General features: G+C 61.5%; 2 protein-coding genes across 5 annotated transcripts in view; both read left to right on the top strand.

The window, feature by feature from the left end:
• Positions 1-27935, top strand: part of PSMG3 (proteasome assembly chaperone 3) — a 476610-nt gene that overhangs the window by 236731 nt on the left and 211944 nt on the right. The gene's annotated exons all lie outside the window — the stretch shown is intronic.
• MAD1L1 (mitotic arrest deficient 1 like 1) overlaps positions 1-27935 on the top strand; it is a 316541-nt gene that overhangs the window by 253382 nt on the left and 35224 nt on the right. For all 4 annotated transcript variants that reach the window (XM_067705326.1, XM_067705328.1, XM_067705327.1 and 1 more), the window contains one exon: positions 282-489. In XM_067705326.1, coding sequence (XP_067561427.1) covers positions 282-489 — 208 coding nt within the window. The remainder of the gene's footprint in view (positions 1-281; positions 490-27935) is intronic.

Genomic DNA, 27935 nt, shown 5'->3' with positions numbered 1-27935 from the left:
ACCCAGAGGCGTTGGGGTGTTTGCTGATGGTGTCTGAAAGCGCCGCACTGTGAAGAGACCTCCCTCCCGGTAGCTGGTACTTGGCGAGACTCAGAGAAGGGGGCTCGTGTGCCGAGTTCTGACGATGCTCTGAAGATGGGTTGGGTGGGCTTTCTGTTTGCTCCCCCGTTTAATGGAGGCCACAGCCCAGGGAGGGGGGCTGGGACCCCACAGGCCGGGCTCGGGTTCCCCTTTGCTCTCGCTCCACGAGGGGCTCTGACCTCCTGCCTGTGGTCCCGCAGGGGGACTACGACCAGAGCAGAGCCAAGGTGCTGCACCTGAGCCTGAACCCAGCCGGCGCGGCAAGGCAGCGGCTCCACGAGGACCGGCAGCGGCTGCGTGAGGAGTGCGCGCGGCTGCGGGAGCTGGTCCACGCCCTGGAGGCCGGCGGCGCCGTCCCCCCCGACCTGGAGGCCGCCGCGGGGCTGCCCTCGTCCGGGGCGGTGGCAGGTAGGCCCCCGTCCGTCCGTCCGTCCGTCTGTCCGTCTGTCCAACCCGTGCAGGCAGCTAGGCTGTGGGCATCCCCGGGGCTGTGCGGGAGGCTTGGTGGTGCCGGCCTGCAGAGCGGCAGGAGGTGACACAGGCGCGATGAGGACCCGATGGCTGGAGCCCTGCCGACCCCTGAAACAAGTTAGTATCGTTTAGCAGTTTCTACGCATGTGAGTAAACCCAGTACTCCGTGGAAGCGGGGGCCATCTTTCACCATCTGAGTACATTTCAGGGACCCAGCGAGCCCTCCGCAGGGGTCTGTGAGGAACCCAGGAAGCTGCCTTTTCTGTCACGCGGGTCTCGCCTGCTCTGCAGTTCTAACCCAGGGCCACAGCCTCTGACCTCGCAGCTCGTCTCTCCAGGGCAGTGCAGTGACCGCTGAGCCTGTCCCCGGCACGCCGCGGTCACCAGGTCCCGCCCTAGTGCAGAGAGAGGTGGGTCCATCAGTGCCAAGGAGGGAGGGGACCCTCTGGAGGCTCCATTTTCCCAGGGGTCACCCAGTCCGGCCCCACGGGGAGGCTGTGCTGTCGGAGGGTGCCCAGCGCTGCTGCCCACGGGTGGCTGGGAGGAGGGCTCTGCTCGCTGCCCCCTCAGTGGTGTCCGCAGGCGTCTGCGTCGAGAGGGCCAGGCTGCTGTTTTCTTGCCATTCGCCACGTGCATTTCTGAGTGGCTTTTCCGCTGGGAAGCCCTTCCCCACTTCCCCTTCCCATGCCTGTCATCTCTTCCCGCGTGCCCACTGCGGCTGGAGTTGGGAAGTGGGTGCAGCCGTCCTCTTGTCTGGAGCAGGGGTCTGTGCGTCGCCCGTTGCCAGGCTCGTAGGTGTAGCCCCCCTCCGGCCCATCTGCTTCCACCGTCTACCTTGCGTGGAACCAGCCTTTCTCGAAGTGCCTGAGGTCAGCGGTCACCGCCCCGTGAGACCGTGGAGGTGGGAGGCTGCCCTCAGCACCTGGGGCACAGGGGCTCTACGAGGCCAAGCGCTCGGTCAGCCAGGCCTGAGTTTGAGCCCCAGCTGTGCGTTCCCTACACCACCCGCGCCGAAGCTGCAGGGTCTCGAGAGCCAGGCTGAGCCCGGCCGTCCTGCGGGAGCCACGCTCCATCCCTGCTCCCTGGTGCTGTTCCGTCCTTCGCCGTCTTGTCCCCCTTCCCATGGCATCCTGAGCGCGTCGTGGTCCCAGGACCCTCGGCCCAGTGTCCTCTGTGAGATGGGGGGTTCGTGCACCGTCGTGGCTTCAGCTGTGACCCCACGGTGCGGAATCAGTGCGGTCTGCCATCTTCCACCTGAACTCTGCGCCTCCTGGTTTTACAGGATTGCAGCTGCCCTTCAGTTGCTCTCCCAAGGTCGCGTGCTGGGCTTATGGACGGTGAGCACACACGTGTCGTGTGAAGTGCACGCCCTCCTGCGGACACGCACGCGCATGCCCGTTCACACCTTGTGCCGGCCTCTCCCATCTTGTCTTCAGAGGGGGCGGTGGCCTCTGTGCAGGGCTGGCTCTTGGATCAGAGCATCCAGTCATGACCACGACGAGAAACGTGCAGAGGCGTGCCCAGGACAGAGCTCTCTCCCCACCGCAGGTCGGAGCAGAGACGGTTACTGCTGCAGCGCGAGGCCCCCAGAGCTCAGGACCCCCGCGTGCCCCCCTCGGGGTGCTGCTTTGCTCTCCTGGCCTTTCAGCTGGCGCTCCTACACAAACTCCTCACTTTGCACTTTTCATCGGCAGCAGCCAGACGGAGAGGGTCCTGGCATCCCGGCCTGGAAAGCACAGGCCTTCTGTTCCTGGGGCAGAAACAGAGCCCCCCATGCCGCTCGGACTGGCGGTGTCGGCTGCCCAGGTGCCCCCGTGGCCGTTCTGCGGCCAAACCCCGGCTCAGCCGCAAAGACTGCCGTGGGGGTGGGGGTGGGGGCAGGTGGCCAGCGTCCCGCCCTCCCCGGTGAAGGCCAGGAGAGGCCTCTTGCAGGGTCCTCAGCAAGTGGGCGGCCGCATTACTGTTTCTCCCCGTGTTCCTTCCAGCCGCGGCTCCAGCGCCTCTTCTCGAGCGGCCTGTGTGTCCTTGACAAATTCACAAGCTGAAGATGCAGGCGCGGGCACCTCGAGGTGGCTCTTTACTCTCTGAAAGGACTCGTGCCGTCTAATGCGACAGATCATTTACCCAGTGAGGTCTGTCACTCCTTCCGACCAGTGGCTCTGTGCTCAGCTCTGGGGACACAGCTGCTTGGAGCCTCCCAAGGGCGCCGTGACACGTGCCCACAGACGCTGTGGGCTTCCAGGCAGAGACGGCCCGTCGGACCGTCCTCCTCGAGGCCCCACAGCAAGAGGGACAACGGCAAACCTTTGGGATCCGGACAGTCGGTGGGCGGGTGGTCCAATGGTGTGCAAGCTCAGGAAGACGGAGTCGAGGCAGGAACCACGCTGACTGACGCCACAAGCCTCCCCAGAGGCCCAGGGCAGCAGGGGGCGCTGGGGGAGGGGCGTGACCGGCAAGCTTGCTTGGGGGTGTGATCAAGGGGCAGGAAGGGTCCCCAGACCTTCACCCAGCTCTGCGTGGTGGGCCGTAGCCTCTCTCCCAGCAGAAGTGAGGAATGCAAGTCGGCACAGCGGTTTCTTCTCCTGGAGCAGCCGTTCCCAAGGGGTGGTTCCCAGGCGGGCAGCAGGCGCCCCAGGAACATGTGGGCCATGCAGGTCCTCGGGCGCCGTCTCAGGCCTGCGGGGTTCCGGGGCAGCCCACGTCCTCCCGCATGTCTGTGAGCTGCGGCTCCGGAGACGGTGTGGACAGGGCCCATCCAGGACGAGAGCCGGCAGTGGAGCCGAGGGATGAGGCTGGTGGATGCCCGGACGCCCCCGCCCTCCCCTTTCGCCCTGTGGAGCCTAACCAGCTCCGGAGGAGACCCGAAAGCACTGACCCCGGAGGCAGCTGGCCGGACCCGGGGCTGAGCTGACAGGCCAGGAGGACCCACTGCTGGCTGTGACCAGGGAGCCAGAGCAACAAGTAGAAAAACGCACCTGGAGGGCGCAGGCCGCCAGAGTGCAGGGAACCTCCAAAACACTGCGTCCTCAGAGAGACAAGGACGGACTTCCAACAGCAAAGCACAAGCAAGAGACTGCAGATTTTTCAAAATGAAAAACAACAAACTTCTGGAAGTTAGAAATATCCAAGAGTTAAATGAAAATCTAAACAGCAGATTTATGGATAAAATTTAGAAGGTTTATCTGAAAAGTAGAAGAACAAGGCGACGAGCTGGGAAGCAGGAGATAAAAGCTGAGGAAACGCGAGGAGCCGCCCGGCCCGCGAGGTCCGCCGAGTCGCGGGGCTGCAGGAGAGGCGGGGTCGCAGGTCACACCGGCACCGTGTGGCGATGAGGCCGCTCCGTGTGGGTGGATGAAAGGGCCCCCCCCCCCAGGGGAGAAGCGGGTCACTTGTCAAAGGCCAGGGATCAGAAGCGCTTCCTTCTCAGCAGCAGCCCTGGTGCTGGAAAGCCGTGGGCACTGCTCCAGGTTCCCAGAGGAGCCCGGCGGCAGCCCCGGCCCGCACCCGCGCTCCAGCAAGCCCGGAAAAGCTCACCGTGCACCCCATCTCAGGAGGCTGTCAGAGGATGTGCCCAGCAGAGCGAGCAGACCAGCAGAGGAGACGAAGCGCAGAGAGCCCGAGACGCCAGCCTGGGACACGTGTGGGGGAGGAGCAAGCCCTGGCTGGAGCGGGTCAGAGGCTCTGGGCCTCTTTCAGGCCAGGGGGTCGTCAGGACGTAACTGGCCCGTGTCTCAGGGGGCGTTGTGGCCCAGGCCTTGCCATGCGTGCCCCGTGTTCCTGGGCCCGCTGCCCTGGCTGCACGGAGCCGCCGCCCTGCCCGGGGCACCCATCTCACGTCTCCTGTTTACATCTGCTGCCACCGCAGGGTTAGGAAGCTCCCACGTGGGTCAGCAAAGAGGTGCAGCTGCGTTAGCGATGGGTGCACAGAAAAGTCAGCAAACGGAAGACGGGACAGCGTCAGCTCCAGGGAAGACAGGATGCTGTGCAGGAAATAGCGCGGAATCCTCGTCTGCCACAGCCCAGCTCCAGCAGCACCTACTGTCCTAACAGTCCTGGGTCCTGGGAGGATGAGGACAGGAGGAGGGGCACATGCGAGCCGGCAGGGGGTCAGCCGCTTAACACCGAGGTAATCGGAGTCGTTGGCCGGAGGAGGAGAGGACCTGCTGGTCGTGACTGGGCTCTAAACCACGCACGTGGGAATAAAAATAAGGGTAAACCTTAAGACAAAGTCCAGGGCAGTCGTGCGGCGGCCTGGCGAGTGCCAGGTCCACAGAGGCTTGGGCCGGTCCTGTGACGGAGATGGGGCAGCAGAGGCTGAGAACGGCAGTCTGAGCCTCGTTTAGGAGCTGCGTGGACCCAGTGGGGCCGGGGCGGCAGAGTGGGGGGTGCCCTGTGCTGACACGTCCTGGGCTGGACCCAGCGGGCTGGCGGCCCACCAGAGTGTGGGCGGGAAAGGAGGAGTCATTCGGTCACCCCACTTCTCTCCTCGTGGGACCAAGAGGAGGGTGGCCAGGTCAGCTCTCGGGATCCTCGGGGGAGCGTCCCCGCTGAAGCCACGTGGGCAAGGGAGCCCCGCCACCGTGTTCGTAGCCTGCAGTCACCCACAGCCTCGCTCCAGGGGGTGTCCAGCTCTTGCAGACACCCTGTGGTCCTCCGTCCGCGCTCTCAGGCCAGCCGCACGCTCCTTCTGTCGGCCAGTGGAGCAGCTGAGGCTCAGGGCGCTGGCCGCTCCTCACAGCCCAGGGTCAGCCCCGCCCCGGGGAGCCATGCGAGCGGCCAGGTGCCTCTCTGGTGGCTCTTACGTGCCTGGGAGACAGATGCCGGTGGCGCTGCCACAGCCAGACGGGTGGCTGGCCTGGGGACTGCGCACAGTGGTTACGTACTGGCCTCTGTGGAGGCGAGGCCACGTGTGTCTGTTTCTGCCTTGCCAGGCAGAGGCACAGTTTGGCAAACTCCCTCTGCGGGCCCCCCGCGTCTGCCTCGGTATCCAGGGCTGCAGCAGCGGGGCCAGGCTGCCGGGCTCTGAGCTGTAACCTGCCTCCAACCGTAGAAAGAAATCTCAGCACGTGGAGGCCCCTGACCTCCAAAGACGCGTCCTGGAGAGTAGGGCACCAGCAAAGGCCCCGCCCCACATACACCGCCCGCTTTCCCCTGTGGGCCTCACGGGCCAGCCTGCCCCACCCCTGGACGGGTCCTGTCTGCCGTGCACACAGCGTGCCCTTCGAGCTGGGCCTGCAGAAGGCCCCCGGGGGTCGTGTGGGTGGGCGTGCTCTCCGCAGTGGGACACGGGTTCGTGCCCCAGTCCGGGAAGATCCCACATGCCGTGGAGCGGCTGGGCCCGTGAGCCATGGCCGCTGAGCCTGCGCGTCCGGAGCCTGTGCTCCGCAACGGGAGAGGCCACAGCAGTGAGAGGCCCGCGTACCGCAAAAAAAAAAAAAAAAAAATCTTGTCAGAGCGACACACGGAAGGCGTTCAAAATTGTCTCTGTCTGACTGTGCGGTGCAGCTGATCCCGAGAGGTCCCTGGAGGAGGGACGCCGAGGGCCCTCCCTGGAGCCCGTCCGTTCTGCCCAGGGGGGAGGGCGCCCCTGCAGCAGCTGCGCTGCCTGGGCTTCATCTTGGTTCTGCTGCTCTCTCCAGACGGGGGCTCACCCCCTTCCCGCTTCAGCCGGCGCGAGGGCCAGCTGGGCTGTCCAGATGTGGGGCGTGGTGGGCGGGCTTCTCTGAGTCGCTGCTGTCCCCCGGGCCTCCGTGAGTGCAGGTGTGATGGCAGCTGGGGAGATAGCGCGGACTCGCTGAGGCTCCGGAAGCCGTAGCACCTGCTTCCCGAGCCGGCAGCCACGCAGGGGCCAGCTGGACGTCAGCAAGGGAAGAGCCACGGGAACGAGGCGGCCTCAGAGCAGGCCCTGGGTGTGGGGATTGTGTTTGCAGGGGGGCACGGGGGGCAGGGGGGCACCTGGCGGGAGCAGGCCATACTGGATTGACACTCGCTCGGGAAGGCGTCACGGGGAGCAAGGAGGCCCAGACAGCTGCGGGTCACTGGTGAGGGCGCTGAGGCTCCGTGTGGCTCGGCGCCCGACACGAGGTGATGGACTCGGGGTTTGCTGTGGCCCCCGGTCTGGCTGCCCGAGGCTTAGAGGTGGCTGTAACGTAGAGCCGAGAGCTCTGCTCGGCTCAGGTGCTGGCCGCTGGCCACTTGGAGCCTTTGGGGAGCAGCTGAGAGCCCCCAGCCCGCAGCGAGAGGAGTCCTGCCCTGTGCTTTCCCCAGCTCGTCATCCTCTGCTGGAGGGACCGCCGCTGAACAGGCGGGAAGACCGGGAAAGTAGGAGGCAGAGGCGAGAATCGGGAATTGCGCCCCGGCCCGTTCCCGGGTGGGTTACTGGGAGCAGCAGGCGTGCCTGGGTCTCAGGCTTCCTCCCTTCCCTGCCCGCCCCAGCAGAACAGCGTTGCCGTCCGCACCCGTCACCTCCCGGCCTTGCAGCAGGTGGCGGGGAGGCCTGCTGGGGTCCTTGGGGCACCGTTGTCTGGCCAGCCCGAGCCGCATGCGCCGGGTGGATTTTAAAAGCACTGCAGAGGCTTCACACCGAGCTGTGTCGGAACCTGAGCCCACAAGAGCGTGGGTCGGATGCAGCCATACACTGTTAGCAAACCTGAAAACGAAAGACAGGAAGTAACTGTGCGTGTTCCTGTGAGCGCTAGTGCGTTTCTTCAGGGCGGGCACTGGGGCAGGATTGCCGGGTCACGTGGTCAGTGGGCCGCTGGCTTCGCGCCGGCCGTGCGCCCCCGGCCCCACCGGGGTGGGGCTCTGCGGCGGCACCAGCCCGGGGCCCTTGGTCATCCTGAGGTGTGTGCAGTGGAGTCCACCCCGTTGTAACTGGCATTTCCCTGACGGGTGAGATGTGGAGCATCTTTTGTCGCGTGTTAGCCACTCCTGTATCCCCCTGGGTGGGTGGAGTCTCTCTTCAGGTTTTTGCCCATTTTTTGTTGGATTGTTGTCTTTGGCTCGAGTTTGGGGAGTTTCATTTCCTAACAGTGTCTTTCTCAGAGCAAACGTTTTTTAAATTATTTATTTATTTTTGGCTGCGTTGGGTCTTCGTTGCTGCGCGCGGGCCTTCTCTAGTTGCGGCAAGCGGGGGCTTCTCTTGTTGCGGAGCACGGGCTCTAGGTGATCAGTTTATCTTTTATAGGAGTCAGATCTAAGAACTTTGCCAAACCCAGGTCAAGGCCCTTTGTTAATGTTTTCTGCACTAAGTCTCTTAGTTTTGCATTGAAATCTGTGGTCCATTTTGTTAATTTTTGCATATGATGTGAGATTTGGATTATGGTACTTTTTTTTCCTTTTTCCGCTGCGTTGGGTCTTTGTTGCTGCACACAGGCTACTCTTCGTTGTGGTGCGCAGGCTTCTCGTTGCTGTGGCTTCTCTTGTTGTGGAGCATGGGCTCTAGGCACAAGGGCTTCAGTAGTTGTGGCCCAATGGCTCAGTAGTTGTGGCTCACGGGCTCTAGAGCGCAGGCTCAGTAGTTGTGGCGTACGGGCTTAGTTACTGCGCGGCATGTGGCATCTTCCCAGACCGGGGATCAAACCTGTGTCCCCTGCCTTGGCAGGCAGATTCGTAACCACTGCGCCACCAGGGAAGTCCCTCGAATTTTTTTTTAATTTAAGATTTGTTTGGTGGCCAAGACTTGTGAACCACCAGATGTCCCATGTGGACCTGGTAAGGACGTGTATTCTGTCTTTTGATAAGTACGTTTAGACAGTTTACATTTAACATAATTTCTGCATGCGTTTGGATTTAGGCCTACCATTTTACGATTAGTTCTGTTTGCCTTCTCTGTATTTTATTCCCATTTCCTCATTTCTACCTATTTTATCTTTTTTTTTTTTTTTTTTTTTTTTTTTTGCGGTACGCAGGCCTCTCACTGTTGTGGCCTCTCCCGTTGCGGAGCACAGGCTCTGGATGCGCAGGCTCAGCGGCCATGGCTCACGAGCCCAGCTGCTCCGCGGTATTTCTACCTATTTTAAGATTATTTGAATATTTTTTAGTATTACATTTTGATTTATCTTAGTTTTTTAATTATGTTTCTAGATGCTTTTTTTTTGTTGTTTTTTTTTTTGTAGTACGCGGGCCTCTCACTGTTGTGGCCTCTCCCACTGTGGAGCACAGGCTCCGGTCATGCAGGCTCAGCAGCCATGGCTCACGGGCCCAGCCGCTCCGCGGCATGTGGGATCCTCCCAGACGGGGGCACGAGCCCTGCATCGGCAGGCGGACCCCCAACCACTGTGCCACCAGGGGAGCCCTAGAGACCTTTGGAAGTGACTTCTCTAGGGGTTACAATACGCGTGCCTAACTTCCCGCAGTGCACTTGTAATTAATATTTTACCACTTGCGGATGATAAGATCCTGGAATGTCGGGGTCTTATCACAACACAGGTCTCCCACGCCCCCTCCCCCTTGTAGTAATGCTCATTTGTATGTACCCACTGTAAAATGTTATAATTATTGATTTTAATTGTCATTCATATTTTAAAGAACACATGCGGGAAGAAACAGTTCATGATTTTTATCTAGACATTCAGAATTGCTGTTGCTCTTTCTTCATTCCTGAAATAACAGGTTTTCCTCTGGTATCATTTCCTTTTGCTGGAAGAGCTTCCCTGGCATTTCTTTTAGGGCAAGTGTTCTGGAAACATGCTCTCGTGGTTCCCCTTTGTCGGACAGCGTCTTCATCTTGCCCTTCCTCCTGGAGGGTATCCGCTGTGTGTGGAGCTCTGGGTCAGCGGTTTTCCCTTTTCTCTGCCTCTGGCCTCCGTGGTTTTTGATGAGAATCTGTAATCGTTCAGATCACTTCCTTTCTCTGTGAAAAAGAGAGCTTGACGGAAGCATGCATCAGGTCGGACGGTAGGTGCGGGTGATGGTGACACACGGGCCCCCAGCTGGGGGTCAGCATGTGGTGTGACGGACGCGACAGACGTCACGGGTTGGGGGTGGACAGGATTCTGCAGCCCAGTGTCGGGCAGTGCCGCTTCCGGGGAGACCGAGGACGTCTCGTAGCCGCTCTCCCCACCCTGCCCCAGGTGCCTGAGGGTCCCAGCGTCTCTGTCACCTGGGGTTGGTCCCCGTTGGCTGGGTTCTTCCCAGCAGGTCTGCTTTCTCCTGGTTTTTCATATGCTGCTTGGTTTTGAATTGTGTCCTGGACATTTTGAACATTTTCAGGTCTTTGTGAAGTTCTGGAGAACATACATCCTGTGGGTCTGGGTTTCAGCAGGCATCTGCCAGGTGGGCCAGTCAGCAGCTCCCGCCACCTTCCAAGGGCTGTGCTTCCACTGTCAGTTCAGTTTCAGAGCCGTTGCTGTGCTCCTCTCAGCCGTTGGGTCCTGGGCAGTGGTCTGGCCCACGGTCCAGGCCTCACGGCCCTTCAGGGTCAGACCCCCACACGCCCAGCTCAGAGGTGCCTTTTGGGGTCCGCGTGGCACAGTGGAACGTGGAATTCCCTCTCCCTCAGCTCCAACGTTCCCCGGTTCCCTAGGGCCCCCTTCACAGGCCCCTGGCCAGACGTTCAGGCCTTCACGTCCCTGCCCCGCCAGGCCCTTCCCACGGCTGCAGCAGTGTCCACGGCCACTGCCAGCGGGGGACAGAGAGGAGGGCAGTGGGGACTCCCCCCTCTCCTGGGGCCACAGCCCTGCACATAGAGAGAGGGTCCTCCCTCGGGGGTCTTGGCACCTGTCCGGCCACCGCTGCGCCTCCGCAAGATGGCCTGGTGCCGGGACAGGACGGGATGAGCACAGCCGGGAGAGCAGCCTCCTCCCACTTCCTTCTCGGGCCAGAAAGCAGGGCTTCTCCCCACTCTCTCTGCATCCAGACCGAGTGGACCAGGGTCCAAACAACGACCGCCACCACCTCAGGACACTCAAAACTATAAAACTCACCCAGTATGCAGTAGATAGTCTGAATAGTCCTGTAACTATTGAGCAAATCGAATCCATAATCACAAAGCTTTCAAAAAACCAGCCTTCACTGGTGAACTCTACCTAAAGTTAAAGAAGAATTAACACCAGTTTATACAGTCTCTTCCCGAAAATTGAATAGAGAGCACTTTTCAGCTCCTTTTATGAAGCCAATATTACTCTAATTTCAAAATCAATGACAAGACAAAGAACAAAACCTACAGGGATTTATTTGTTCCAGGAATGCAGGGCTGATTCAGCCTTCAAATGTCAGCTGATATAATCCACCAGATCAGCAGGATCAGATCACTTGGTGGAGTGAAAGCATTTGACAAAATTCAGTACTGATAAAAACCCAGCAAACTAGGAAAAGAGGGGAAGTTCCTCAACCAGATGCAGCTCGTCCACAAACCCTCCATCTGACATCACACTTACGGTCAGAGTCAGAGCTTTTCTCCTAAGGTCGGAAATAAGGCAGAGACGTCCACTCTCACCACCCTGGTCAGATGTACTGCAAGCCCCAGGCAGGGCAGTGAGGCAAGGAAGGGCCTGCGAGACTTTTCCTCTCTGCAGATGACATGTTCGTCTACGTAGAAAATGCCAAGAAGTTAACAACACAAAACAACACAAAACTAGCGAAGTGAGTTCAGCATTGATTTTTGTGTATTGATCTTGTATCCTGCAACCTTGCTGAATTCACTTTATATATGATACGTGTGTGTATAATATGTATATGATATATACTAGCAGTGAACACGTGGAAGCTGAAATCTAAGACATCATACCATTCCTGTTCACTCTCCCCAAAACGAAATTCCTAGGTATAATTCTAACAAAACACGTAAAAGAGCTATAGACTGAAAACGACAGCGCATTGATTAAGAAGTCAAAGGATTTCTAAATAAATGGAGAGACACACCACGTTCACGGGTGAGGGATGCACCATCAGGAAGCTGTCCTTCTGCCCAACCTGGTCAGCACTGCGGTTAATACAGGAAAGGCGGCTCTGGGTCGGCCGTGCTTGGGATTCTGCTGCTTCTTCAGTCTGCCTGTACTTCTGTGTCTCTGGGTCAGCGATCGGCTGTCCCCTGCTTCCCTCCAGGTGGATCAGTGCCTTTGTGAAAGGCCGGGTGGATTTCCTTTTTTCATCCTTCCCAGACCTGGAGCCTGTGGCTCTGTGGCAGGATCACTCGTAGTCACCAGAAGCTGTAAAGCGCGTGGATGTGCTTTAACCGGTGAACAGGTCACCCGCCTGGTGCAGCCGCCCGCCCCGCTGCTCAGCACTGAAGTAGCCAGCGACCAACGTGCTGGTCTCCGTAAACGGTCTGCGAGAAGCCCCGAGGTCCCATGGTGCGGGGCTCTGCGGGCAGACTGCTGGACGGGGAAGGGAGAAAGTCAGAGACAGACCGCTGGGCCGGGGTGCTGGGCTGGGGGGTGCCAGCGGCAGAGAAATGCTCGGGGGGCTGGGCTGTCACACACGTCGGCGCCTGGGTTAAACCTTGCAGAACGTCCACCCCAAGTGTCAGGGTTTTGCGTGTTTAACATCTTTTAGTATAAAGGGCACCTCACGTAATTACTAATAAGGAAAAAGATTTTATTTCCTCTTTCCTGAAAGGTCTCGTCACGATCAGAGCTCCTTTACCTCCTTTTTTATGCAGTTTGCAGAGAAGCTTAACTTCTCTTTCTTCTTGGTGATGATTTTGTATAGAAACTTTTAACTTATTTTGGAATCTCATCTATTTATTCCGTTTAAGCTTAGAAAGTTCTTTAGTGATTTGATAAATAGTTCTATTTTCTTCTGTGATTTTTATTTTTGGCTCTGTTTTACATTTAAAGATCTAATCTACTTGGAACTTGTTTTGGTACGTGGTGTATGGCCAGGATTTGAATTGATTTTTTCCCCAGGTCAGTAAACAGTTGCCGTAGTGCCCTTTATCAGATAATCGTTCCTTGCCCTGTAGGTTTGTAATGCGTCCCTGTCTGTTTCCATGGTTTCTGTTTTTTTATTCCATTTTTCTGTTCCACATTTTTAGTAATTATAACTGAAATTAGGTTTGAGTATCTGGTGTAGAACATGGCATTCCCCTATTTTCCTCTCATTTAGATTTTCTTACCTGTTTGTTATTCTGAATGAATTTCAGAAGTGCTTTGTCAAGTTCAAGAAAAAGCCGTGAGGATTTGGTTGTTCTTGACGTTGCATTAAAGGTAGAAATTACTTCGGTAGGCGAATTTTCAGCTTCGTCGCGTTCTGTGTCTCTGGGTAGGTGAGGGGAGCGTCAGGCCTGTGGAACAAAGAGGGGCCCGAGGCAGGGCCCGCTTCTCGGCAGGGGTCGGGGTGCTCCGAGCCCCTCTGCTGGCACCAGTCCCACTCTGGCCACCGGCCGCTGCTGGGCTGGGTCTAGAAACACGGGATCCAGGCCTCCCTCCTCCACCAGGTGGGCCTGTGAGGCTCCCTGGCGCTCTGGGTCCCAAGCCCCTCCACCCTCCTCCCGCTCTCAGGGTTCTCCCGTGGTCGCCTCTGCGTTGCTTCCCGTACACAGCCGTGTGCGGCGGGGGGAGTGAGGAAAGAGCCTTCGCCATCTGCCTGGTGTAGACAGAACCCCTCACGTCTACCTTGAACAAGGTCCCCGTGACCCTGCCCTTCAGCCCGGGCTCAGAGCCCTGGGTCCCGATCTCCCCCGACTCCTGCATCCAAGATCGCTCTGCCCCAGCCCTGCTTCCCACCTGCCAGACGGCTCATGACCCCGTGTCCCCGTGGGGAGGTTGGCCACCTGTCAGCAGCAGGGGGGGCCTCGGTGCCAGGGTGAGGAAAGAGCAGTGCGGGGGCCTAGGGTGCGCGCCCCTCTGACTCTGGGCGCTGCTCTGCGGGGCTGTGGTCCAGCTGTATGCCCGCCTCACCCAGCGCCGGCCCTAAGGTGTTGACGGGCAGACAGACAGACAGATAGATGGACACAATGTGAGGGAGGCTCCCAGCCCCTGGGGTATTGGAACCCTTAGCTTCATGAATTTCTTTTTGTTCATTTAAGTGAATTTTTAGTCCCAGAGGAAAGGGCCTCTTGAGCCGGTTGAGGGAGGAGCTGCTGTCCTGGCAGCGGTCCTGGCTTCGCAGGTCCCGGGTCTCGGCTGGTGAGAGGCAGAACCGGCCACACTCGCCCCCGGAACGCCCGCTGCAGGCCCCGCTGTGTGACCGGGGCCAGTGTCTGCCCCCGCTCGGCCCCCTCGGCTCTGAGCTGAGGCTGGTCACCCTTCCAGGCCGTCGTGACTGCATCCCCGGAGCACAGAGCCCACAGGGAGCAGTGAGGATGGTGACAGCTGCCATCCTCCAGCCCCATCGGCCCGGCCGCGCAGGAGCCTGTCTGTCAGGCAGAATCTCCTCTGTCTGGAGAGACAGGAATGGCCCGAGAGTCCTTGGCCCAGCAGCTGCCCCGACCCAGTCATAGAAGGCGGCTCAGGCTAAAGCGTCCACTTCGGAGACGGGACCTGAGCCCCACAGAAGACCATGGAAGCCGAGGATGGACGTCGCCAGGTGGCCCGGGCGGCAGAGGTCTTGGACCGCCTGGGCAGGGCACGTCCCTCCTCAGTGCCGCGGGCCCGCGAGCCAGAGGGGAGAGGGTCTGCACAGACTCCCCCGAGAGTGGCCGGGGCGGGGCGCTGTCCTCACGGGCTGGGTCAGAGCGGGGGCGTGTCGGCCTGAGGGAGTGCCACCGCGGCTTCGAGTGCCTGGAGCTGCTGTGCGGTTGGCACCGTCCGCGACGTGTCTCCCGCACAGCCCGAGACGCCCCAGGGCAGGTGGGGGGCCGTGTTCTCCGCCGGTCCCGGGCCAGCCTCGAGGCCACGCCGATGTCCTCAGAGCCCCTGTAGCCCCGGAGAGGAAATGAGAGGGGAAGGTGAGCCCGGGTCAGCCCGCTGGTGTGGGTGCGAGGCCGGGGCGCCAGGGCGAGCCCCCTCCTCGGCTGCTCCCAGACAGTGCGCTTTGTTGCAAACCGGTTGGCATTTTAATCACTGTGTTCCTGGCCATTCCCTCTTCACACTGTTTGTTTATTCTCTGGTGTCAGGTAATAAAGGGCAGCACCATCAATTAGGCGTTTAATTGGAGTTGTAAAGAAGCCGTGTAATTTAATCTCCGGGTTTGCAGGCAGTCAGCAGAGGAAGGGCGGGGGCGGAGGCGGGGCGGGGCGGGCTGGGCCGGGCCGGGCCCCACCCAGCCCTCCTCTCCACCGCTTCGGGGACAGAGACAGCGGCCGGGGCAAGGCCGCCCGCTCAGGAGACCGGCGGGTGGGAGCGTCCCCGGCAGAAGCGGCCCCACTGGACCTCCATCTAGAGAAGAGCTGTGTCTGCAGCGTCAGTGGGGTCCCCGTGCGTCCCTGTCGGGCTCCCAGCTCTCAGCGTGACACCCCCCGCTTGGTGTCCCGTGGCATCGCAGAATTAGCGCGTTGGGAACTGAACTCCCCAAACTACAGTGAGATCCCGCACACACACCAGTCAGAACGGCCCAGATCCAGACCGTGGCAACAGCAAAGGCTGGCGAGGGTGTGGAGTGCCAGGGGCCCTCATCCGTGGCTGGTGGGGATGCACAATGGCACCGCCACTTTGGGCGCCCGCTTGGTGGTTTCTTACCAAACTACCATATGATCCAGCACTCACTCTCCTTAGCATTTACCCAAAGGAGTGGAAAACTTAGGTGTCCACACGAGAACCTGGAAGCAACTGAGGTGGCCTTCAGCAGGTGACCAGCTAAATAAACTGCGGTCCATCCAGGCAATAGAATGTTATTCTCACTGAAAAGAAAGGAGCTGTCGAGTCATGAAGAAGATGGAGGAAACTTACACGCACGACACTAAGCGAAAGAAGCCAGTCTGGGATGATTGCAGATATGGGACGGTCTGGAGGGGGCAGAGCTGTGGGGGCAGGAGGGAGGTGAGTGGTGGCCCGGGGCTGGGGGAGGGGTGGGCAGGTGGAGCGCAGGGGAATCCTAGGGCAGTGCAGCTGTTCTGTGTGACGTGGTGGTGGTGAGTACATGTGTTACACGTCTGTCCAAACCCATAGGCGGTACAACACCCAGAGTGAGCAGGAATGTCAGCTGTGGACTGGGGTGATCGGTGCTGTCAGGGTAGGTTCATCCGCTGTAACAAGTGCACCCCTTCTGCTGGGAGGCCTGTGTGTTGGTTTTGGGGGAATCTTTGTAGCTTCTGCTCAGTTTTGCTGTGAACCTACCGCTCCTCTAATAGTCTCTAAAAGAAAAAAGAAAAAGAAAGAAAGAAAACCTAAACTCCCAATCTTCACCTGTTTTACGTGTACGGTTATTTTTAGTAAATGTACCGCGTTGTGCAGCCGTCCCTGCAATCTAACTTTGGAACATTTCCGTCAGCCCAGAAGGACCCCTTTTCCCATTCGCAGTCGGTGTCTGCTCCCCCTGCAGCCGTGTCAGCCGCTGACCCGCCTTCTATCTGTGGGTGGGTCATTTCTGGACACGTCACAGAAAGGGGGTCCCGCAGCACACGGCGTCTGTGTCTGGCCCCACCGCCTGGTCCTCCCTGTCGCTTCATTCCTGCGTGTCATGGGCAGCGCTCCTCTGCATACGTGCGCCGTGCTGTGTGTCCCTAGTCAGCTGGTGCCCACGTTGGTGGTTCCCACTCCTGGGCTGCTGTGAACATTGGGATCCGAGTCTGTGTGTGGTCGTAGGTTGACTTTCCTCTTGGGTGGCGCGGAGTTGCTGGATTCTGTGGTAGATTTGGGTTTAACTCAAACTGTCGCGTGGTCTTCCGAGGTGGCTGTGCCGTTTTGCGTGCCCCACGTGCGTGTCCTGAGCGCTCTGTCCTCCCTAACGTCCGTTCCTCCCCGACTCTGATTAGAGCGTCGTCACGGGTGTGAAGTGGCGTCTCGGGGTGGCCGCGTTTCCCTAGAGACTGGTGGCGCCCCGCGCGTTTTCACGCGCTCAGCAGCCATCTGTGCGTCTTCCCTGGTGACATGTCTGTGGGAATCTTCGGTCCATTTTCCAACTAGATTGTTTTCTTCTCATCATTTTCTTCATGCTGCCTTTCGATACGCACAGGTTTTTTATTTTGATGAAGCCTGATCTGTCCGTTTCTTCTTCTGTGCTTAGTGCTTTTTTTGCCCTGAGAGATCTTTGCTTCCCCCGAGGCTGTGATCGCCTGCCTTCTCCTGGAGGCTCTTACGTGAAGACCTACGGTCCCATCAGTGAGTTCGCGCACGTGTTGTGAGGGGGCAGGGCTCGTCTTCCCACCCGGGTGTCCAGCGGTCGCTTTGAGAATCAGTCGCTGAGCTCAGCTTCGGTCTAGAGTCCCTGCCACGCGGCCCATCTGCTGCGTCTGTGCCAATACCTGCCGCCTTGACGCCGTGAGGCCCCCAACCTCACTGTTCTTTTTGGAGACTGTTTGCATCTCCAGGTACGGTTCTGGGTCGGGGGCCTCCCTTGCTTTTCTTGGACGGTCCAAGCACAGTCCCGCCTCAGGACCTTTGCACTCGCTGTTCCTCCCTGGCTCCCCTTGTGGGTGAGGTGCCCCTGGCTTGTCCGCATGGCTGCCCCTCTGCCGGCTTTCTTGTCCTCCATGGTGCTTACCGCCTTTGGAATACCGCCTGTCTTACTTCTTTACATTGTTTTTATCTGTGTCCCTGGTTGGAATGTAATTTCCATCAGGGCTAGGTTTTTACCTATTTGTCCAGACTGTCCTCTGAGGCTAGAGTGCTGCCCAGTACACGGGACACCCTGGGGCGACTGGCCGAGCACTGCCGGGTACACGGTGCACCGTGGGGTGACCGGCAGCTGTTCCTAAAGTTCTGGTGCCGGGGCTGCTGCCATCATTTGCTGCTGCTGCTGGCTGGGAAAGCGCGGCCCCAGAGTCTCAGAGGTCTGGCCGTCCCGAGCCTCCCAGGTCAGCGCCCTACGGCCGCCATGACAAGTCACACACTGCGTGGCTTGAAGCAACACAGACGTGTCATCTGACGGTTCTGGGGTCTGAAGTCTCACTGGGCTAAAACCGACAGGGCTGTGTCCCTCCCAGAGGCTCTGGGGAGAGCCCGTTTCCTGCTGATTCTGGCCCGGGGGGATCTACAGGGGGGCTCCGAAAGCCCTGCCGGCCTTGGGGGTCCCCCGGCAGGACCTCCCTCCCCCCTCACCTTGCTGTGCTGGATGTTTGTGGGTGCTGGTGAGGCCGTGGCTCTTCGTGGTCGGGGGTGGCCTCTGTAGAGGTGGGAACTGGGCAAAGGTGGAAGGAGAAGACGGGGGGTGGGCGGGGTGGCTGCACTGGCGGCGTCTTCTGAATTCCGGTGGGGGAGCCACGGGCTGTCACAGGGTTAGTTGTCTGGCAAAGCCCCACGCCCTGCCCCAGGAGCGGAATTCGCACAACCTGGCTTCTGGTCCTGGCTCCGCCACCAGCAGCTGTGTGTCCTCAGGCAAGCCGCTTGATGTCTCTGAGCCTCGGCTTCCTCGGGCAGAGGCTGACCCTGAGCCTGCACCGCCTGCTGCGCTGGGCAGTTGTGAATTATGAAATGGGGCCCTGTGTGCTGGGACACCAGGGCCGCTGTCAGGCCGGAGAGGGGCAGGAGGGCCCCCTGTCCTTGATGGTGAAGTGTGAACCACCCCGGGGAACCTCCTGCGCCCTCCAGGCCGGGCGTGTGCGTCTGGCACGTTACTTCTTATGGGCAGAGCCCAGGCACTTTTCGTTGATTCACTCCCCATCCCGGACCCTGTCTTCCTGGGAGACGTTCCAGGCCTGGCTCTGCCGGGAAGCCTGCATCCTTGCCCCTCCGGATCCCTCGGGGCTGCCTGCCCTGTCCCCGCGCGCCCCGGCCTCCCCTCCTTCCAGAGCCCACAGCCGAGCAGCTCCCGAGGTCCTCTTCCTTTATCTCCTGCCATCCGAGGAAGTCATCCCAGTTCGGATCTGAGGCCTAGCTGCACACGTTAGCAGGTTTTAATAGACTGCCACATCTCCAAAGGAGAGAAAGAGAAGATGTAAAACTCTTGTCTTGCCGAAAGCAGACAGATTGACTCGAAAATGACTCAGTCAATAAAAGATGAGCTCTGAAAAGGTTCCCTCTCTGAGAGGGAGCTCGCCTTCCAGGGAATTAGTTTTGTGTGAGCCCACTGTCAGGAATTAATAATACATGCGGCGTGCAGAGTGGAGAGAGCGCCAGAGCCTCCTGCAGACATGCGTCCCTGTGCTCTGTCCCCGCCCCGAGCCAGCAGGCCGGGGCCCCACGTAGGTTCCTGCTCACCAGAAACCTCCGCCTCTGCCCAGGTAGCCCCTGGCAGCCCCCCTGCAGGGGCACGTGGAAGTTGTCGGCCACGTGTTCAACAGCAGGGTTCTCCGGTTCCGTCTCGGGGTCTGTGATGCACCGTAGCTGTCGTGTGCCTCTCCTCTGGGTGGTTTCTGGCTCCGGCACGTGTGTGAACGTGTGTGGATGTGTGTGCGTGCGCACGTGTGCATGTGTGAGTACACACGTGTGAGCGTATGAGCGCAGCTTCAGGTGGTTTGCCTTTGACGGCCTGAGCCTCAGTTTCCCCATCCGTGAAGTGGGGACGCACGTGGTGATAGTTTCATAGGGTCATCCCAAAGCCTAAGACCAGCAAGTGCGTGCGGAGTGAGTCACGTCCGCACTGGACGAGCGTCTCCCGTTCCTGCCGCCCAGGCAGCCGTAAGCCGTGCAGCCCAGGTCACCACCCTTGTCGGGGTGCTTCAGTCGGGAGAAATGGGTGGCCAGCACCCAAGCAGGTGCCTAAGTAACGTCAGAGGGTAGACGGGGCTCCCCGGGGCCCTGCTGGTGGCCTGGGCAGGAGGCCAACCTTTGTGACCGAGGTGGTGCCCGGTGTTCAGGGCGGTTCCTCACAGCAGTGCTGGCGCTGCCCGGGGGCCGGGCACTGGCCTCCTCTGGGCCTTTCCCCACGTCTGTGCCCCACTCGGGGCTGTTCTGAGTCCAGGTGGGCACCAGGCAGTGACCTTGCCTCCAGGCCCAGCTGGTCCTCCACTCCCGAAAGAGCCAGCGAGGCGGGGGGAGGGGCCGTCCTCTGGGGCCTCAGCTGCTGTGTCTCAGCGGTGGGGGAGGGAGTCTTCTGAGAACGTGGTGTCACATCGGCGCCCGCCTGTCACCGCGGGACTCTCCCACCCCATAATCTGGTGGGCCATAATTGCTGGTGTCTTTTCAGATCGCTTCTGTGCAAGGTGACAAGCTGCTTGCGCGAGTGAGCAGTTAATCACAGAGATCTCCGTCTGAACGCCGGCACCGTGCTTTCCAGGGCGGCCGTCTGCCAGGAGGCCTGGCGGTGGGCACGCGCTGCTCATCTGCATGTAATTCCAGGGCTAGCGTCTCCTCTCTCGTGTGAAACGTGCAATTTCCGGCCCAGCGGGGAACACGGGCTCACGATGGAGAGCCTCTTCTGGGCCGTCTGGCTGCAGGCAGTTCAAACACAGCCGTCCCCTCTGGCGGCAGGAGGCTCTGGCCAGCGGATGTCAGGGTCCTGGGCCCCTGTCACTGAAGCTGGCTGCGGGGGACAATGGTGCCCTGCTGTGCCCTTTCTTGGAAAGGCCTCCTTGCTGAGCGCTGTGCGGGGAGGGGAGCCGGGGACCACGGAGCTGCCCGGCCGGCTGGCCCTGGGCCCCTCGGCGCCTGCCAACCACACAGGCTCCTCTCCTCCCCCCTCCTCTCCCGGAATATGGATCTGGGACGGGAGGCGGCGTCCAGGAGGATGGGCAGGAGGCTCGTGCCACGTCGGGCGGCAGCCCAGCTCTGCTGTGAAGGTGGCCCACCATCTCCTCCCTCTAGGTGGCCAGCCGGGCCAGGGCCCTCACCCAGTCACAGTCCCACAGTGCTGGCTCCCACGGTGGCTAATAAAATTGCATCAGTATTTGATGCCTGATTGTTAAGTACTTAAAAATGTAGAATTGAAATAGTTTAGAAGTTACCAGGCGTGGATAATTCAGCCCCGGCAGCGTGGCCCCGCTCTGGGCCTCAGCAGAACCAGCACTGGTTACTGCCTGCTGCCTGCCGGGAGGCCGGGGCTGCTGCCCGAGGGGCCTGCCGGGGGGCCGGCTCCTCCCCGGGGAAGCGAGTGGCCAAGGGCGCCCGAGGCAGCACCAGTGGACGGGCCGCGTGGCTCAGCACAGCGCCTCTTTATCCAGGTCAGCCTGGGCTCCGTGAGAGGGGTCTGCGTCGCCCCGACACTAGTGGGGGTGCTCCCCTCCTGGGGCAGGGCCCCTCCCTGGCCTCTGTTTGCCTGCAGGGACTGACTCCCAAGCACCCCGCTGCTACGTGGGGACACGTTTTGCCCGCCCCCCCCGCAGCCTTCTCCCACCCCAGCACCCCACGTCCAGCAGCTGTGGGGTCCCGCGCGGCCTCGCTGTCCAGCCCCTGGCTCGGCTCCGCCTGCGTGCCCGTGGTCGCCGCTCTTTCCCCCTCAGCGCCAGCGCCAGCAGCTTGAGGCCCAGCTCGGGACCTGGTCCCACACCCACCATCCTCCAGGGCCCAGAGCTCACCCAGGAACCTGGCCGCACCCCTGCCTTCTCAGTATTCCCACAGCCAGTCTCCAGTTGGGACCCAACGTTGACCTCAGGAAGACCCGAGGCCCATGGGCCCAGAGTCACCAGCTGGCTCACCTTTGGCGAGGTTGTTGATGTGCTGTTGGCTGCCAGGGTCCCAGGAGAGCAGCAGGGCCGTGGCCTCGGCGCCAAGGTCCAGCAGAGGCAGCAGGAAGCACTGGTCCCAGGGGCGGGCCAGCCTCGGTGTCCCATCACGGCAGCAGTCACTCATCCAGCTTCCTCGTGGACGTGCTGAGGAAACGGGGGCCGCGGAGAACGGGCTTGGTGAGCGTCCGGGAGATGGGCTGCCATCACTCCCACCGCGGCTGCCCCTGCCGTGCACCGAAGACCCCTTCAGGCTGCGGAGACGGGGTGTGCGTGAACACAGGAGCCAGGGTGCCCGGAGAGCGGAGGGCGGGGGGTCAGAGGCACCCCGACCGCCTTCATGGCCTGGAGCAGAGCCGGGAGCTGGTGGTCCTGGCTCTTGGACGAGCGGACAGCACGCCCCCCGCCAGGCGCCCTGGCCCGCCCCACAGCCTTCCCGCCGGCCGGTCCCAGAGTCCTTCCTCTTGTCCTCAGGCTGGTGTCCTGGGAGCGGACCCGCATGCGCCACGTTGAGAAGCAGCCGCCGGCTCAGCCTGGGCTCAGGGCTGCTCTTCCTAACGGGGATGCGTTCGTCCTTTTATCGTTTTCTTTAAAAGAACCTGAAAATCTCAGCATTGCCTAAGTGTTTTTTATTCACTTTTCAGAAAGATAAATGACTCTGTCCCGAGTCCCCAGAAGACAACTTCAGAAGCTCCTATAGCCCCTGATTTCCAGCCTCCTACACAGCATCACTGCAAGAGCCCAGCCTAGACGGGCAGCGCGCAGGGCCTGGTCCTCAGCCCGCACAAGGCTCAGTTCCCTGTGCCCGTGGCCTGGGCTGGTCCAGCTCCCCCGCTGTGGCATCTGCCCACCACTGGGGGTCCATTTATGGACGCATCCGGGGAGGCCGGGGGGGGGGGTGGTCCAGTCTCAGCAGCAGCCACTCGGTGACGGTGGGGCCCCCAGGCTGCCTTGGGCTTTCGTCACTCATCGCAGGGACGAAAGCCCTTTTGGAGCCCCTGTGGTCACCACGTGGCTTTGTCGTGACCGTGGTCAGCCGCGGCGAGAACAGGCGTGGGCGGGAGGGGCAGAGGGAGGACACCTGCCTTCCGCCTTGCTGCTGACCTGGGTCGCGAGGAAGCTGACACTGCGGTGGCCTTCCCTCCCTGGCCACCGAGGGGCTGGGAAGGTCCTTTTCATGGTAGTAAAAAGCCAGGTGCTGACTGTGGACTTGGCGTGGGGCAGACGCGGCCCCGCCTGCTCCCCCAGGCCTCGTACCCTGTGTCTGAACGCTGTGTGCACGTGACTCTCGGGTCCTCAGGTGGGCGAGGCGCTAGCTCTCCTGTGCACGTGAGCGTGCACGGCCATACACGTGGACGCGCACACACGCGTGTCCCTGCCTCACTGCACCCTGTGTGGCTGTCTCGCCTTTGGTTAAATCACTGTTCAGCACTTGGGATCCTCTGACCTTGTATGTGTTTCTTACGGCTGGAACGGGTGGCGTCTCGTTCCATGGGCCACATCTCCCATCCGGGGCAGGTGTCGTTTTGTCGTTCTGTCCACGACTTGCTGTCCACCTCATTCTCTCGGTCCTGGTTCTCCCCTTGACGTGTCTGATGCCTCTGGAACCCCCGGCCGAGCCACTCGCTTCCTGGTGCTCAGAACACAGCGGGCCGCCCATCAGCTGTAGGCTTGCGTTCTCGTCCTGGGTTAGGGCTCGTTGGCGTGCTCTGAGCCATCGTCACGCTCTGTCTCTTGAGCCCGGGGAGACGCGACCTTGGCCTCTGGAGGCTCTTGTGTGGTTTCCTTGATGTTTTCTCTGTCCCGCCTTCCGTAATCTCTTCATGTAAGACCCCTATTAGTTGGATGTTGGAGCTCCCAGAATCTCGTTTCTTCTCTTCTTCGCTGTCTTCCACCTCTGTTCTGTGTTTGTCTCTAGGAGGCGTCTTCTGCTCTGTCTCTGAGCCCCTCCGCGGACGCCCGCGTGATCCCGACCCCAGCGTGGGGCGGCTCTTCTCTCTTCCGACCAGGTTCCTAATGTTCTGTTTGTCCAGGCTCTTTGATTGTTTACATTAGGAGCTTCCCGCTGCGTCTGGTGACCCCTGGTCTGTTTCTGTGGAGGACGCAGACCACTCTCAGGGGCTCATCCGCGGGACACAGAGGTGCGGCTCCAACCCCCTTCCCAGAAGGGCCGCCGCCCAGCTGCGGGGCGGGCGGGGGTGCTCGGCAGGGAGCTCAGCCGCCAGACCTCCCTATTCCTCCACCCCCGCCAGGCGCCGAGAGATACCCGGCGAGGTCACTCCCTCTGGGCCAGCCCAGCCGTGACGACTGAGGGCAGGGCGGGGGTGTGGGTCAGTGGGGTGTAGGAGGGCGGCCGCAGGTGGCTCCGGGCAGTGTCTTGCAGGTTGGCTTCTCAGGAAGCGAGCGTCTGAAAAGGACCTGTGTGTGTGGGGTTGGACTCGGGTCTCCTCCCTGCCGGGGGTTGGGGGGACCTGCCCTGGGGCAGGAGGAGCCGGGGGTGACCCCTCGCACAGACCCTCAGACCCCCGGTTCCTCGGCCGCTCCCACTGCTGTGCTACGGCGCCCCCCCAGGGCCACTGACCCGTCTGCCTGCGTCCCCGTCCGCTTCTCATCCTCGGAACGCGTGTCCCCTCCTTGTGCACCGCTGGCCCCCCTCCCTCTCATGGTCTTTGCAGGAGGGAGAGGAGGAGGGACACGTGCTCGTGGATAAACACGTGTGTGTCGGGGGCAGGGGCTTGCTCGTGCTTAAACTCCCTCAGGGTCGTCTTCTGGGGTGGGGTGGAGAGTTTGTGGAGAAGCGGCGCCTTCCACACCGCAGGCTTCTTGAGATGCCTGGGGACACGGTCAGGTCATGGCCAGAGGACCTGGTCCTCCCTGCCGAGCTCGTAGCTGCGGGAGGAGGCGGACGTCGAGCCGAGCGTGTCTTAAAATGCTCTGCTGTGCTACGATGACCGCCAAGGTGGGGCCCACTGGGAACAAGGTGGGAGGCCACACCCCTCCAGGGGCGATGGATGGGGGTTAGGGCCCAGGTGGGAGAGGCCACCCAGGCGCCCGCCGAGGCCCTGAGGCGAGAGCAGGGCGGCGCCTTTGGGGTGCAGCAGCCAGTGCGGGTGGACGTGGAGGGGCAGAGGCCAGGGGCCACGGTGGGGCTGTTAGGCCACAGCTTCCCTTAGGTGCTCAGAGTCCTGTCCAGATGACTTGGGCCTCACGCAGGACAGGCTGGCCCTGGATCCTGGGCAGAGGGCGGAGTGTGAGCCCCGAGAACAGAGTGGCTGGCCTGGGCCGAGGCCCCTCAGAGCTCGGTGGCCGCGGCAGGAGGCCTCGGGCCTGGAGTCTGGCGACCCCGGGTTCCCATCCCAGCTCTGCGTTCTCCCACGCCAGCTGCCTTCCCCACGGGGGGCTGGGCCTGCTGCAGCGGCGGGAGGGCGGGGGGCGGCACTTGCTGTACTGTCAGAAACCTCTGGACTCGGACGCGGGTCAGGCCAGCCCGCCAGCAGGGAGCCACGGCCTTGAGGGGTCCCGGAACGGAGGCGCTTGGAGCAGGCGGTGCTGCTGGAGGTCTGTCTGTCCACGGGGCACAGGAGCAGGATGGGCTGGCCAGACTGGCACAGGCCGCCCCGTGGGCACGGCTCAGGCCCCCTGGCAAGGGAGGACTCGGATGAGAGGACCGCTGGGCCTGCCCCTGAGAGCCTCGCCCACCTTTCAGAGCATCTCTGCGGCCGTCTTGTCTGCGTGTGCATCTCAGCCCCTCCCGGGACAAAGCGGGTGTAGTGGGCAGTGCTGGCTGTTGGCTTCGATCCCCTCTGAAGGGTCTCCATCCCAGAGTGTGGGCCAGCGAGCCGGAGTCTGACCGAGCGCAGGGGGAGCTGCTGCCGGGGCTGGGCCGCCCTCGGGACCTGAGAGCGAGAGCAGAGACCTTTTCGCCGCTGCCGCCTCCGCGCCCTGCCCTCAGCCTGCAAACTCGTAAGAAGGAAATTGAATGGCTGAGAGGCAGGTGCACTTTCAGTAAAACAGAGGCACAGCCGGGCTCTGCAGAGGCCTGGCGTGGCCGGCTGCCCAGCTGGCTGCCTGCCCCTCGCTGGCTGTGCCCAAGCCCTCGGGTAAACCCGTCTCCAGATTCGGGGCCGGGACCTGGATCTCCGGAGCCGCGAGCCCGTGAACGCGTCTTCCTCCTGGCAGCTCTGCTTTCGGGTGAGGCGCTCTCTCTTACGTAACGGAGTGCAGTTTAGTTTTGAGCTTTCACAGCTGCCTCCTGCAATTCCAGGAGGGTTGGGGTTGATGACGAGGCGGCGTGGGGGTCAGAGCCATGCCAGGGCCTCTCGGACGCGGCTGGAGGAGGCCAGGGGCCTGGGCCAGAGAGCGGACGGCACTGCCCCTTGACCTCCGATCTGTCCCCGCCTCCACCACCTCCCTCCTCCCTCCCCAGGGACTTGCAGAGAGCCCCGAGAGGGGCCTGGGAGGGAGAGGGGCCTGTGGGCAGGGGTGGGGGGGGAGGAGGTTCGGCTCAGAGGAGAGACAGCCAGCGGGCTGGAGGACAAGATTCAAAGGGCAGGAGAGGCAAGACAGGGCCCGGCCGAGACTGGGCCGGTCACGGGGGCCTCAGGAACATCTCAGTGCAGACCGGCTCCCTGGGCTGGCGGGGAGGGCAGGGGAGAGGAGGGGAGGGGCCCCTGGCTGGGCCCAGGCGTGAGGCCGTTGGGCCCGAGTGTCTGGTGACCCCGTCCCCGGCACAGCCGAGCGGGCTGGGACGTGCACACGGCGGTGAGGTCTGGGGTGGGTGGCCCCGGAGCTCAGCGGAGCCCTGGCAGCCACTTGTCTGCGGCGCCGGCTCTGTCTGCCCGCGTGTGGCCCTGCCAGGTCAGGTCCAAGGCTGGCCGCCAGCCCTCGATGTGACAGTTGTGACTGTGCCTGCCGGTGGGCACAGATTGGGGTCACTGCAGGCTCCGGAAGCCTCTGGCCTCTGGGACCGCAGAGGAGCGTCTTGGGGGTGCCCCGCGCAGGACCCCGTCCCACCAGGGGAAGCCTCAGCTCGCTCTGGGAGAGGCTGAATCAGAGCAATGCCGCTTCCAAGGATGAAGTCCTGTCTTTTCTTATTTAATCCAAACCATTTTGTGAGTCACTCATTCACATGTATGTAAGCGACTGAGCTACGAGGATCGCAGGAGGGCAAGACGCTGACTGTGCCCCAAGTCAGAGTGGCGCTCGTGGTCCCTTCCCTGGACTTGCCTCTGGGCGGGCTTTGCTGGAAGCAGCACCCCTCCTGCCCCACGTGGACCAGGCCACCGGGGCCAGATGCCCTCGGCCTCTGGCAGCCCCTGTGACCTGGAGGAAGCCCCCCGCAAGCCCCACATTCTGGCCCCGCCTCGTGGGCTGTGAGGGCCACGCTGTGCCGGCACGCGGCAGATGCGCAGAGCATGGTCCCCGAGCGCGGCAGGGGGCATGTCTCCCCCGAGCGGGGAGGCCCCGTAGGAGTCTGTGAGCTGCGGAACAGACGGCCTTTTATGCCTGAGGGCAGAGGGGACGCTCCCTTCTCCAAGATCGGGCTGCATTTATGACCAAACTTTAATTTTTCCCATTGGGCCCCTGAGAGGTACTCAAGGCAGCGCCGTCTGACACGGGGACACGTCACCGCACGCGCTCGGTCAGTGAGTTTTTCCTCCTGCTGACGCGTCCATCCTAGGTGGTCTGGCTGAGAGACAAGGGAAGAACGTGGGGTCAGAGCTGCCCGTTACCCTTTTGATCTCATAGTCTGATTACTCGATCGATCAAAGGCTCCACGCCCACGTCCCCAACGGAGAGGCCCTCAGCTCCGGAACGAGAGTGTCCGCAGGGCCGCTGGGCCGGGTGATGGATGGGGGCAGTCCGGGCAGGGCAGGCGGCAGGCAGCCGGCCAGCCAGAAACACAGGTGCCGTGAAGAGGCTGCAGGGCACAGTGCTAGCGTCAGAGCTGGGGGGCGGCCGATACCAGGCTGCCCACAGAGCTGCAGGCTGTGGAGACAGGACCTGGGATGCGTGCGCAAAACCCTGGCACGTTACAGAGTGTGTGAGAGGTTAGGGTGGCAATGTTGTCGGGTCCTGGGGGCAGACAGCCCTACCTCCGCCGTGGATCGGCGGCCAAGCCGCCAGTCGCTTGTGTCCATGCTTGTGAGGCGGGAGAGACCCTGCACCCGCCTCGCAGCCACGTGGCGGCAGCAGAGCGTGTTGGGGCCTGTCGGGTAGCCGAACAGCCCCCCGCCCCGATCCTCAGCCTCCGGCCCTGTGGCGTCCAGCTTGGTTGTCTAGACCGGGGCGGGGGGGTCTCTCTTTCCTGGAACGCAGGCTCCCTGCAGGTGACCCTGACTGCATCTGCTCGTCTTAAACCAGCACGAGACACGCTGGGTCCTGCGGGTCAGCGTGAGGAGGGAGGACGGTTGTCCCCACCACAGGGCGGGAAGGGCAGGACTCAAACCAGGCTGACGGCTCGAGGCCTGGGCTTTTCCACACCCCCTGGGCGGCTCCAGATGGGACCACCAGGAAGCACCTGGCCTCGGAGGCAACTCGTGTGCGCTGAGTGGAGCCGCCTCGCTAATTCACGGGGGAATGAATCAGGGTTTAATTACTGGGAAGGCACCTTGGGTGGAGGATTTGTGGGAATTGCTACGTGCCTTCCCGATGGCTTCACACAGCTGGTTTCTCCCCGCGCGGCTGTACACCTGGCAGGGGCAGCAAACGGGCCTGAGGGTCTCTGTCCTGAGCCACCCAGTTAGAACAGGGCTGGGGCGCAAAGGATGGTGGGCCCAGGGGTGCCCTCGCAGACCCCACC

This window comes from Pseudorca crassidens, chromosome 15 (genome assembly GCF_039906515.1).
Source record: "Pseudorca crassidens isolate mPseCra1 chromosome 15, mPseCra1.hap1, whole genome shotgun sequence".
In the NCBI taxonomy this organism is placed as follows: domain Eukaryota; kingdom Metazoa; phylum Chordata; class Mammalia; order Artiodactyla; family Delphinidae; genus Pseudorca; species Pseudorca crassidens.
The sequence above is the reverse complement of the archived record's forward strand: the minus strand, read 5'-3'. Positions and strand labels throughout refer to the sequence as shown.